Genomic DNA, 13,706 nt, shown 5'->3' on the forward strand with positions numbered 1-13,706 from the left:
CCTCTCCAGCTTGTTTAAGAGGAACACTTGACGATGGGATATATCGAACTCATTCTGGGAGAGGGATGCTTTGCCCGGTTCATTCCCAATAGGGGGGTGCAGGTCCTCTCTTTTGACAGTCATCTGGGTTTCTGGTTTAAAGTTGGCAAAGAGATGATGTCCCTACCTCGTCCCATGGTGATGCATTATGAAATCCTATTTTTAGCTTTATGTCATGAATGAATATATAATCACTGTATATGTAGATATATTATCCATGATCGGAGTAGTGTAATTTCATTGTTTCTTTCTTTGATCATCATTATCCTACTGCTGTGCTTATTTTCAGAAGTGTATTTGTGCTGCTGCATTTGACCTGCATGCTTTCCCTATTTGAACCTTGAAAAGTGCCTTAACAATTCAACACTCTTAGTCTGAGTAATAAATGTATTGCCATTCCTTTCATGTGGTCTTGTCTCGGTCTGAAGTAAAGCAAAACAGTCACCTACATCTGAAGATGTTAATCTGGCAACAATCAGGTGTTTAGAAGTATTGCTTGAGGCACGCAAGTCTCAAAATCCTTTTGCCTTCTGTTTCAAGTCCAGCACCTCTGAACATTCCTTTTGTGTCAGGTGATGAAATGTCACCTACATTTTATCTTAAATTGTACCCCAATGTCATTGTCCGGGACCTAGCCATAAGACCAAACAGTATTTTGAAGACTATCATACTTGTATTGCTTGTGTAAACTAAGTAGTATAAACTTTTTCCTAACTTACATTCTTTTGTACCATCAATATAGCATTGTCATGACAGCAAATACTACCTGGGCCAACTCTCAGGCTCTAGTGCCAAATTGTCCCACGCTACGACAACTGTCCACTTTTGCGTACATCAAATGGAGCTGAAAAGCTTATATCGTGACACTAAAGGTATTTTCTTTTTAATAAAAACCTTTAACAAATAAGCAGCATGCTGTTCGTTTAAACAAAGAACATTATATACCTAAACTATCAAAGTCAGTAGGTTGTGCCTAACAATAATAGAACATCAAAAGAAAAAACTTGGGGCAAGAAAAACTCAAGAGACATCTTTGTATTTTATTAGTGTCATATCAATAAACTTACATAAATCATTAAATAGACATATATATATATTTTCTAAAATATGATTGTGCACTTTCCTATCTTCCTTCACAGCCTGTTTAATGCACAGACCCTTATGGTTTCGCCTTTGGAACTTCTTACTCATACAGTCTGCACAATTGTCATCAAGGGTTTAACTCAATGGGCAAAATAAAGCCACCCAGTAACTGGTCGAACTCTCCTTCATTCCCTCCCACCAATCACCCACCCTCACCCGCCCCAAACCTTACCCCAACTTATCATTTACAAAAGTACCAAAGACATTTATATTGCAGAAAGTACAATTTTCTTTTATAAAAAACAATTTCTTGAAACAGCTGGCAGAATCTTCTATTATTTATCTGAGCATTCAAGTTTGGAATGAGTTTAAAGGGTGTACATTTTTTGTGGTGTATAGAGGACCGTATTCTGGATTACAACCAAGTCCTGCTACAGGACCAGCGAGAGCGCCACAGCCACTGGTCAGAACGGTGAGGTAGGGTATTGGGGCGCTCTTCGGCATAAGGGCAGACAGGCTGTTAAACCGTGCTCTTAGGACAGCTTTGAAAGAACAAGTAAGAGTGACGAATAGCTGGCAACATCGCACCTCCTGGGAAGATGCTGAGGGTAAGTGTTCATCTATCGGTGACACTCATGTATTGACTCACTGTAACTCAAGAAAGCCACATGAGGCTGCATAAGGTTCATCATAACCGACTAAGATTTAAAGCATCAACTTCACCTAAGAAAGAGGGGTGAGAGGGCTAATCGGGATGACTAAGGGCAGACCCTCCAAGAACCACGACCCTCTCCACACCCATATTTAGAAGTCTGTACAAGGGCTGCAGCCTGTGTCCCACCAAGAGGACCACTGGGTGTCCTTTACGGAGCAGCTGAACGCCTCAAAGAAATGAGCACAAGTTTTCATGATGTGTACACCTGCAGCTACGCTTTGTGCTCTGCGTAACATGAAACGTAAGGCAAAGCTGCAGATGTTCAGCAAAGATTGTGTAAAGGTAAGTTAAGCAGAGATCAGCAGCAATCATGCTGCATATATTCAGAAGTGGGAGTCCTTCTGGGGTCAGAGAATAATCAGCACAGATTTTGTTCTTTCAAAAAGTGAGCTTCAAGCTTTGGTGAAAGTTTAGTTCAATATTTCAATTCCTGTTTCTCAGGCATGAACGAATGCACAAAAGACTTGCTTGAGCAGAACAACTAAACATAAAACACAGACACACATTTCATTCTACAGACCTTCAAACAGTCCTTTACAACAAAAACATCTTTGTACCAATACTCCTCACCTGTCAGATCTGTACAACAGACCCAATTCAACCAAACTGTCACAAACATTCCCAGATAGATGCCCAACACCCTACCCAGACACAAAAGAAGAAATGTTGAGATCACTTCAATGAGTGTTACCAAAACATCTGCTTCCTAACCAAGCACCATTTTAAAAAGCTCAAATCCTTACCCAAAATACATGCAGCCTTTAATTGCACTAGCTGTGCCAAGTGACACACGGATGTACACACAGACACATTCACACTTGCCCGACACACTGAAAGATTGCTTTCTTTTTTGGAAAGAGTTATGTAACTTCACATCCAGCGTATAATCTGAACCATAGTTTAACGTACAAAACAAATCCTAAAGTAACTTCAAGAAGTCTAGAGCTCTGAAACCCAGAGGTCTTGTGTTGGTGCGTAACCTGCACTCCGTCAGACCTGTCTCTCCTCTGTAGATCACTAGTCCTCACTTGGGTCAAGTGCTGTTTCCCTGCTCCTGCTCAAACAGCAGCATGGCCAGTTGGGACCGGGAGCCCAAACCCTCCAGGTTGCTTTGCACGCAGCGATGGTAAATCTCCTCGCTTAGACGCGGGTTGCACGTGCGCTGGCGATACTTCTGTAGCAGTGCTGGTTCCACGGCCCGGAACACATGGAGGTTGGAGTACTTCACAAACATGTCATAGATGTCTAGCGTTTCCAGGATTTCCTCGTTCTCTTGTACATCGGTGGCCATCTTGGTCCGGGCTGCCATATAGTCGGCATTATAGAAACACGCTTCGTCAAAGACATCTCGGTCAAAGCGGCCAGCATCTCGCACTAGCTCAATGTTGCTAGGGTGCTGCTGGCCATGGTAAGCAACAGTAGGGTTGTAGCCCTGGAAATGGATGGGGAAGAACACCTGCCAGCTGTTTATGGTGTTCATACGGCAGCGGTTTAAGAACTCCGAATTCACTTCACTGTTGACACCTGCAACAAAGAACAAAGTGTCCACAGGGTGCTTCTTTGAGATGATATCCATGATTTTGATCTGGGACGGTGCGTCTGCCTTGACACTGATCCAGGGGATCTTGATATTAGAGTACTTGCGCTCATACTCTGCAATCTTAGCCTTCACCTGGCTAAATATATCATTCTGGCTGACCTGTTGGGCCTCAAAGGGGTCATAGACGAAGAGGAATGTCAGCAGTGAGTTTTCATTGGTCTCGAAGGCTGTGGCAGCGTAGACTTCCAGGAAGTGAGCCACATACTCGCGGTCATGGACTGTAAGGGGAAGGATAATGTTGATGCGGCTGGCCTCCGTGACATAGGGCATGGGGATGATTTCCACATCGCTCAGCGGCCGTACCAGGTGGACCCGCTTGGTTATGGAGCGACTATGACCCTTCTGGGTCACCACCTCCAGCTGGAGATCAAGCGTGTATTCCATGCCTCGTGTTGGGTCGAAGCGCCTGTACCCGTTCACCAGCTGCTGCTTGCGGATATGTAGTACTGGCTGGTACTTCTTGTTCAGCTCCTCCATGGCTGTGCTGATGACATCAGACACGTCCGCTAGATCCACACCGCCGAGGTCACACTTGGGCGAGCCATCAATGCAAGAATACACCTGCTCCTCTGTAAAGTAATCCCAGCGGAGCACCTCAAAGCGAGTCTTCGGCTGGAATGGCCTCTTGATTCCGACGGGCCAGGTAGCGCTCTGGTCTCCATCAGCTGACAGGCCACTTGTATTCTTAATTTCCAACTGCAACAATAAAAGACAAATATTAACCTAAGATCACTTGTGTCTAACCCTCATCCATCCTTCATGACCAATTAACCTACTAAAGGAGTTTCCTGCTTCAAAACAGAAAGAATATTCACAAGAGGTTATTACTTGCCTGTAACAAAAGTCCTCAGGTTTCGTCTGTGCTGGTGACTCACCACGCTGACAAACCTACACCATGAGGTGGCCAGAGAGACAGATGGGTTTGTCCTCTCCGGAGACCGCAGACACAAAGGCACGCTTAACACTGGGCTCAGCTCGGTCACTGCTAATTCCAAGCAGGACTCTTGCTATAACGGCGCACTAACAATCATAATACTGATCCAGAGTCCAACACCCAGAATCTTTTGCAGATTGTGATACTCCTTGGTCAGTGACTAAACTCAGAAATTTACACCTATTGTCCTGCTTACCTGGCTTCAGATGTCTGCAGAGAGAAGATTACTCATGGATCCAACACCTCAGAATCTTTTTAAGTTAAGTGCAGAGGCACCCCTCTAGAGCTCAACCTGCTCCCCTCTTTCCAAGGTGAGCAGAAACCCTAGAACTGCTGCGTGGGCACGATCCCATATTGGTCCCATATTGGTGCCCCTTCAGTCTTGGTCCACCTGTCTTTGCTCACAGATTTTTTTTGTGAACTGGCTCCCATCTTTTCACTCCAGACAGCGAGTGGGGACCACGTTCGATTGGATTGTTATTTGGACCATTTTACTACATTCTGATCCTCCAGGGCTCAGACCTAGAATCCAGATACGCTAGGGCAGAAGGTAGACGTGTTACAGACAGCTTGAGAGATGGCACCTCAGCGTTCAGTTAAGAGTTTACAAAGTCTTTCTGGCACTTGAACCTTTCAGCAAAGGTAACACTGGCCATATGATTGTGGTATTATTTAGTAGTAGTGTACCATGTAAGCACTATTTTCATCTCTAGGATGAAATTGGCACCAGCAGATGCCTAGACTTTCCATTTTTTTAGATGTTCATAATTTTCCCTAGCCTAAATAAAACACCTGTTCTTTACTTTTTAAACTTTGGGTCCTGCTGACATGGAGGGACCTTATGAATGCATATATGTTGTACAACTGAATAAATACTTACCACTCTTTTACTTGAGGAGCAGCGGATCATTGTGTAAACTTTAATGGTGATATTGGTGTTGATTTCTGTGGTATGCTATTGGTACTGATAGTATTAGGACACGTGGTGGTGGCATTGTTGTGGGGATATTGGTGGTGGTGTTGGTGATGGTGACGGTTTCTGGTAGTGGTAATGTTGTGGGGATATTGGTGGTGGTGTCGGTGACTGTCTGGCGGTGGTATAGTTGGTGATGGTGGTATTAGTAGTTGTGGTGTGATGTGGGATTGCTGCTGGTGCCGCACTACTGGCAGTGTGTAGTGTTGATGGCGATATGGTTTTGCAGTGGTGCTACTTTCAGGATTGGTGGCACTGTTGTTGATGTTAGTGGTGTCAGTGGTATTGTGAATATAGGAAAGTACCCTTTTTTGGCATGGTCAGCCCCCACTTTGTGCCCGGTGTAGGATGTAAAGTGCACTGGGTTCCTTCTAACCAGGTCCCCAGTGCCAGATCTCATCCCCCAAAACTGCAGTTGTTTCCCCAGTTGGCAGAACCTTTAGCACCCTCTAAGTCCCTAGTAAATGGTACACCTGGTACCTAGGGGTTGGGATACTAAAGAGGGTCCCTAAGGGCTGCAGCACGAATTGTGCCACCCTAAGGGACCCTCTCACGAAGCACAACAGTTGCATTGTATTGTGAGCTTATAAAGTGCCTGCCTACCCAAAGGTTTCCCTGTGACAGGTGAGAATGAGCATGATTAACAATCCCATTAGTGAGGATAAAGCCAGGTTTTAAGAAGTTTCCTGAAGGAGGTGCAGACCAAAGTGAAAACACGATATGGCACTGCATGCAACATATGTAAGTCACCACTCTGGCTGGCCTTACAGCCCTAAGGCAGGGTGCATTATATTACACGTGAGGGCATATCTGCACAAGCGCCCCTGCTATGTCTGTCGATTCTCAGACATAGTAAGTCACTAGGGAAGCCATTTTAAAAACATGCTGGAGACTGGTCACTACAAGTTCCCCAGCTACATAAACATCACTGAAGATAGGGATGTATGGTATAAAACATCTCATACTAGGGAACCCACACTGATGCCAGAGTTGGATTTATCAATACATGCACCCAGAAGGCACCTTAGAGGTGCCCCCTGAAAAACAACCAACTACTACTTAGTTAACTCGCTGGTACTGACCACTTTAGCCATCATAGCCAGGTTTCTGACCCCCCAAGGGGTCCTGAGACAAAAGCCTACACTGGACGGGGATGTTGAGACCTTCATGCAGGATGGACATTCCAGGGCAGGAAGCTTCAAAGGCCTGGTCGCCTTTGTAAAGCGACCCAGGTCTCTCCAAATGGCAGAGATAACCAACCCCCCCCTTCATGACCCCACAGGTGGATGAGCTGAAGTGGACAACACTTTTTAAATTCCTCCATCTTGGTTTGGAAGGAATTGGGCCACTAGGGTCAGTGTTAGGCCCACTTTACAACAGAAATGGTCATAGGAAGGGTAGAGGTGGGCAACCAATTGGCTGCCACCTGGCATTCCCCTTTTTCCTGGAGCTGACAGATTAATAATGGACTTTACTAGTTCTTCTTTGGGCTTGACCCCATCACCAGTTAGTACATGGCCTAAATATGAAATCTCTTTTTGAAAGAACTTACATTTATTGCTCTTCAAATTTATCCCCCTGGTACGAAAGATGTCAAGTACTTTCCTGACCAGTGTTCTGTGATGTTCAAGGGTGTTGGTAAATATAAGTACATCATCTTGAAAGAACTTCACATATGACAAGTCCCCAAGTATCTCATTCATCAACCTCTGAAAGACTGAAGCAGCCGAACACAATCCAAATGGCATTCTGTTGAACTTAAACACACCAAAAGGAGTGATAAAGGATGTAAGGACTCTTCGCACAACTGAACCTGATGATAGGCTGAACTGAGATCCAAGGTAGTAAAAAACTTAGCATCTCCCAAAGCGCTCATCATCTTAGTGATACTAGGTAACGGAAACTCGTCTTCAATGACCTCTTTGTTTAAATTACGTAAATCCACACATAACCTAATGTCCCCATTAGCTTTAGTAGCAACGACAATTGGGGCAACCCACTCCGCAGCCTCAACCTTCTCAATTATGTCTTCTGACACCAACCTCTGAAGTTCATCTTTCACTCTGTCTCTCATACTGAGGACAAAGAAGAGAAAAACCCGTAGAAGAGGATTAGAAGATGCAGCAGACCTGGTACCAACCCCACCGGCCTGTCTGCAGCCCTCTATGGACTCTGCACCAGAAGATGCCCCGTCCTGCAGCTGAACCTCCAGAAAACTGGGAGGGCTGCATGCCTTTGATAAAAATTCAAGTCTCCTGTGAGCTGCAGACCTGCTCTCCAACCAATGCTAAAGAAAGGACTCTGCAGCCTCTGGAACTGCAAAGACCGGGCACCTAAAGTCACCACTGCACCCGCTGTCCCCGAGCCGACAAGATTCCCCAGCTCAACCGAGAGTGCTCCTGGACCCAGAAACCAGACGCCAAAGGACACCTCTGTATCCATTGCCCTGGGCCCTGGTGAAAAGGACCAAAGGTGCACCTACATCCCAAGTTTGCAACTTACTGTTGGGTGTCCCCGACTGGCTCCCCCCGGACAGAGCCTGCAGCCTAAATCCACGGAGACCAATTACCAATGAAATACTTTAAAGACCCTGATGCTGTACTACACCTCTGCACCTGGCCGCCCCAGGGCTGCCCAGCGTGACAGGTTGGTGTGGTCCTGACCCTTGCCCAGTACTCACCTTAAGTCTACAAGATTGGTCCTGTATGTCGTCGTAAAGTTCTTGTTTGCTGAATGCGTTTTCCTTCCGTGGGTTAACACTGAAGAACTCTGAAAATTGCACTAAGTGTTGATTTTTGCAAGTGAAAAGAATGTATGCTTAAAAACGTACTTACCTTATAACGAAGTTAAAGTATATATAAACAGAAATGTTATTTTTCTAAATTGGTCTTGGATTTATTCTTTGAGTGCATGTCTCATTTATTGCCGCTGCAAGTGCAACAAATGCTTAGCACTACCCTCCGATAATCCTAACTGCTCGACCACAATACCACATAACAGAGCACTAGTCTTATCTACTTTTGCCTCTGCAATACCAATTGGGGACCCCACTGGACTCTCAGCACGGTGTACTTCATTTTAGTGCAGTATATAGAGAGCCAGCTTCCAACACTGAAGGTATTGGTGATGGTGATATTGCATTTCTGACTTAGTGATGGCACTGGTAGTATTTGGAGTAGAGGTGGCAACACTGGTGGTGTGGTATTGTGGGCATTGGCTGTGGTACTGATTGCAGTTATATTAGGGTTATTAGTGGTATTGATTGTGGTAATGTGTATACTGGTGGTGGTATTAGTGGTAGAGATGGTGATATTATTGCTGAGTGGTTTGGTTGGCACCAGTAGTGGCGTTTATGGTGGTGGTGCTGGCGGAAGTATTGGTTGTGGGGGTCATGTGGTTTGAGTGGTGGTACTGGTATTGTAATGTTGGTATTGGTGCTGTGGTACTGATTGCAGTGGTATTAGGGTTATTAGTGGTATTGATTGTGGTAATGTGTATACTCATGGTGGTATTAGTGGTAGAGATGGTGATACTGGTGTGAGGTTTGGTTGACACCAGTAGTGGCGTTTGTGGTGGTGGTGCTGGCGGCAGTATTGGTTGTGGGTGGTGTGTTTTGAGTGGTGGTACTAGTATTGTAATGGTGGTATTGGTAGTGGTGGCCGTGGTAACGAAAAAGGCCTGCTTTGCTTATACAAAACATTCAGAAGATAAAGACCTTAGACTGACACCCAGGGTCGCTGCTGTGGGCACGTTTCAGATGTAATGATGCTGAAGTGCAGTCTATCCATATGAGGAGGGGTGGCACACCAGACAGCCAATAGCATACTGCCCTGGGCTGTCTTAAAAACTGACAATGTGTCAGTCCTATAAAGAAAGGGCCAACATAATGCTCCGTCTATGTATATTGTAATCAATATGCTAACAGATAGCCACACTGTGAAAAGGTCACAAGGTTCGGAGATGATAGGGGAAGCCCCAGCTGTGTGCGAACGAGACTTACTTGTGAACACGGAGGTCTGTGTCCAGGGATCTCCAGAGATGGTCGAGGCAGTACAGCTCGTCCAGCACTCTGAACCCTGGGACTTCAAGGATGGACCTCTATATTATAGCTTCTTAGTTGAGCTGTGGCGCTGACGGAGAGCACTGAGTTCACGCTGAACCCGACTCACCTGCAGGTCTGGAAGGTGTGGTGAATCAGCCGTGAGCTGGCGGCAGCTTCCGGGGCTGGTGAGTGTTAGCACCGCTCAGGTTTGCACTCTTCAGTCCGGAGAGGTTCTCTGGGGGACCAGTGCCTGCTATATTGCAGACACGGAGGGGTGTCATTCTTGAGTTGATATGCATGAAGATGATCCCCATTTTTCAATCCGGAGTTACCCTGCTGTAGGGAAATGCCTCCTTGGCATGGTTACCCCCTGATTTTTTGCCTTTGCTGATGCTAAGTTAGGATTTGAAAGTGTGCTGGGACCCTGCTAACCAGGCCCCAGCACCAGTGTTCTTTCCCTAAACTGTACCTTTGCCTCCACAATTGGCACAACCCTGGCACCCAGGTAAGTCCCTTGTAACTGGTACCCCTGGTACCAAGGGCCCTGATGCCAGGGAAGGTCTCTAAGGGCTGCAGCATGTATTATGCCACCCTAGAGACCCCTCACTCCGCACATGCACACTGCTTTACAGCTTGTGTGTGCTGGTGGGGAGAAAATGACTAAGTCGACATGGCACTACCCTCAGAGTGCCATGCCAACCTCACACTGCCTGTGGCATAGGTAAGTCACCCCTCTAGCAGGCCTTACAGCCCTAAGGCAGGGTGCACTATACCACAGGTGAGGACATATGTGCATGAGCACTTTGCCCCTACAGTGTCTAAGCAAAACCTTAGACATTGTAAGTGCAGGGTAGCCATAAGAGTATATGGTCTGGAAGTTTGTCAAGCACGAACTCCACAGTTCCATAGTGGCTACACTGAAAACTGGGAAGTTTGGTATCAAACTTCTCAGCACAATAAATGCACACTGATGCCAGTGTGCAATTTATTGTAAAATACACCCAGAGGGCATCTTAGAGATGCCCCCTGAAAACATACCTGACTTCCAGTGTAGGCTGACTAGTTTCTGCCAGCCTGCCACACACCAGACATGTTGCTGGCCACATGGGGAGAGTGCCTTTGTCACTCTGTGGCCAGGAACAAAGCCTGTACTGGGTGGAGGTGCTTCTCAACTCCCCCGGCAGGAACTGTAACACCTGGCGGTGAGCCTCAAAGGTTCACCCCCTTTGTTACAGCGCCACAGGGCATCCCAGCTAGTGGAGATGCCTGCCCCCCCCGGCCACTGCACCCACTTTTGGCGGCAAGGCTGGAAGAGATAATGAGGAAAACAAGGAGGAGTCACCCACCAGTCAGGACAGCCCCTAAGGTGTCCTGAGCTGAGGTGACCCTTACTTTTAGAAATCCTCCATCTTGTGGATGGAGGATTCCCCCAATAGGATTAGGGATGTGCCCCTTCTCCCCACAGGGAGGAGGCACAAAGAGGGTGTAGCCACCCTCAGGGCTAGTAGCCATTGGCTACTAACCTCCCAGACCTAAACACACCCCTAAATTCAGTATTTAGGGGCACCCAAGAACCTAGGAAATTAGATTCCAGCAACCTTAACAAGAAGAAGGACTGCTGACCTGAAGCCCAGCAGTGAACACTGAAACGACAACTGCTTTGGCCCCAGCCTTACCGGCCTGTCTCCCAACTTTGAAGAAAACTGCAACAGCGACACATCCAACAGGGACCAGCGACCTCTGAAGCCTTAGATTACTGCCCTGCAACCAAGGACCAAGAAACTCCAGTGAACAGCGGCCCTGTTCAACAATCTGCAACTTTCTTGCAACAAAGAAACAACTTTAAAGACTTTATGTTTCCCGCTGGAAGCGTGAGACTTTCCACTCTGCACCCGATGCCCCTGGCTCAACCTGCGGAAAACCAACACTACAGGGAGGACTCATCTGCGACTGCGAGCCCGTGAGTAGCCAGAGACGACCCCCCTGAACTCCCACAGCAACGCCTGCAGAGGAAATCCAGAGGCTCCCCCTGACCGCGACTGCCTATAACAAGGGACCCGACGCCTGGAACAAACACTGCACCCGCAGCCCCCAGGACCTGAAGGAACCGATCTCAGAGCAGGAGCGACCCCCAGACGACCCTCTGCCTAGCCCAGGTGGTGGCTACCCCGAGACACCCCCCCCACCCCCTCCTGCATCGCTGAAGAGACCCCCGGGTCTCCCCATTGCTTTCTATACAAAACCCGATGCCTGTTTGCACTCTGCACCCGGCCGCCCCTGTGCCGCTGAGGGTGTACTTCCTGTGCCTGCTCGTGTCCCCCCCTCCCCCCCCCCCCCCCGGAGCCCTACAAAACCCCCCTGGTCTGCCCCCCGAGGACGCGGGTACTTACTTGCTGGCAGACTGGAACCGGGGCACCCCTGTTCTCCATTGAAGCCTATGTGTTTTGGGCCCCTCTTTGACCTCTGCACCTGACCGGCCCTGAGCTGCTGGTGTGGTAACTTTGGGGTTGCCTTGAACCCCCAGCGGTGGGCTACCTTGGACCCAACTTTGAACCCTGTAAGTGTTTTACTTACCTGTGAACTTAACAATTACTTCCCTCCCCCAGGACCTGTTGATTTTTGCACTGTGTCCACTTTTAAAATAGCGTATTGCCATTTTTGTCAAAACAGTACATGATATTGTGATTATTCAAAGTTCCTAGAATACCTGAGTGAAATACCTTTCATTTGAAGTATTACTTGTAAATCTTGAACCTGTGGTTCTTAAAATAAACTAAGACAATATATTTTTCTATATAAAAAAACTATTGGCCTGGAGTTAAGTCTGAGTGTGTGTTCCTCATTTATTGCCTGTGTGTGTACAACAAATGCTTAACACTACCCTCTGATAAGCCTACTGCTCGACCACACTACCACAAAATAGAGCATTAGAATTATCTCTTTTTGCCACTATCTTACCTCTAGGGGGAACCCTTGGACTCTGTGCACACTATTTCTTACTTTGAAATAGTATATACGGAACCAACTTCCTACACCTGCTCTCTCTCAAGGCGCTGGCAGGGTTACCGTGCTCCCTCAAGGCGCTGGCAGGGTTACCGTGCTCCCTCAAGGCGCTGGCAGGGTTACCGTGCTCTCTGAAGACAGGTGTGCATCTCCCACCCACACCTTGGGAAAGGCTCATGCTACCCCCACAGTCTGAGGGGACACCTCCAAGGGCCCATCCCTCAGAGGCACAACAGCCCCTAGGAATGGAGGGTGCACGCGCACAGAGGGGGTGTGTGAGTGGTCGAAGCGCTACATCCTCCTGGCTCTGGAGAGGTGAAGCATGGTGACGGCTTCTATTTACTCACAAAAAAATTGTGTCTTAGACTCTTTGGTATAAGATGCGCCTCGAAAACAGCAGCGGAAGAAGATGGTGCGAGACCAAGAAAGTGATAATTTTGAATCCCCAACAGTTGATCCTGTCAGAGCTTTAGGCAGCAACAGCGGTGCACCTGCAGTTCATATTCTCATGAATATCAAAGGCGGCCTCACCAGCTGCCAGGAGACACTGCGAAGAAGGAAGCGGCTTATCTTGGCACAAGTTTCAAGCTGAGGTTGAAAGTGTTTCAGAGAACACAAAATGAAGGCATCTGTGACCCTCGGAGGAACTACAGAAGCAGCTCACCTAATAGTAACTCTGGACAGAAGACGGAGTCATTTCAAAGCTTTCGGATGCTGGGCTCCGGCATCTATGAAACGCCATCATCCGAACTGTAAATCAATGGATCGACTCCTCCTGTGCAGGCAACAGAAACTTCATTTCTCGGATTTTCTTGAGCAAGCCCTTGATGACGGTAGCTGGCTAGGATGGGCCCCCACAAAGCCCTTTGCTTTCTGTTAGCTCAGAAACTCATATTCACATCATGAGTGTAATACATTTGGGGTGGTAACATGGAGAGAAAGCACTCACCTACTAAGTGTATTATGTGGATATAAAGATTAAATCCCAATATCTGCAGACAGTGCACAGTCATGGTACCTTCCCTACTAAACCTTGAACGTCAAACAATCAAATGCTTGTTAACTACATATGTAACAAACTATGCACACATCTCGTGTATCAATTGATTCACATGAAATTCAGTCCCAATACAGTCCTCAAAAATCTTCTTTATTCCTTCATGTATACATCACTCCCGCCAAAGCCAACACGTGCTTCATCTGGGTTGTGTCGCCCCACGACTTCCTCAGGGGTTATATAGGCTGTAAACAATATATGACATATATTCTTTGAGTATAATGTCCAAAAATCTAAAAAATAAATAAATTTCAAATCAT

The 13,706-nt window shown here is 46.9% G+C and overlaps 1 protein-coding gene across 1 annotated transcript in view; it reads right to left on the reverse strand.

Annotated features, from left to right (window-relative positions):
• Positions 1 to 1,059: 1,059 nt before the first annotated feature.
• Positions 1,060 to 13,706, reverse strand: part of CHPF (chondroitin polymerizing factor) — a 72,954-nt gene continuing 60,307 nt past the window's right edge. Inside the window, exon 4 of the mRNA XM_069227199.1 lies at positions 1,060 to 4,133. Within this exon, the coding sequence (XP_069083300.1) occupies positions 2,871 to 4,133 (1,263 nt within the window). The 3' untranslated portion in view covers positions 1,060 to 2,870. The remainder of the gene's footprint in view (positions 4,134 to 13,706) is intronic.

The sequence above is a fragment of the Pleurodeles waltl genome, chromosome 3_2 (genome assembly GCF_031143425.1).
Source record: "Pleurodeles waltl isolate 20211129_DDA chromosome 3_2, aPleWal1.hap1.20221129, whole genome shotgun sequence".
Lineage (NCBI taxonomy): Eukaryota > Metazoa > Chordata > Amphibia > Caudata > Salamandridae > Pleurodeles > Pleurodeles waltl.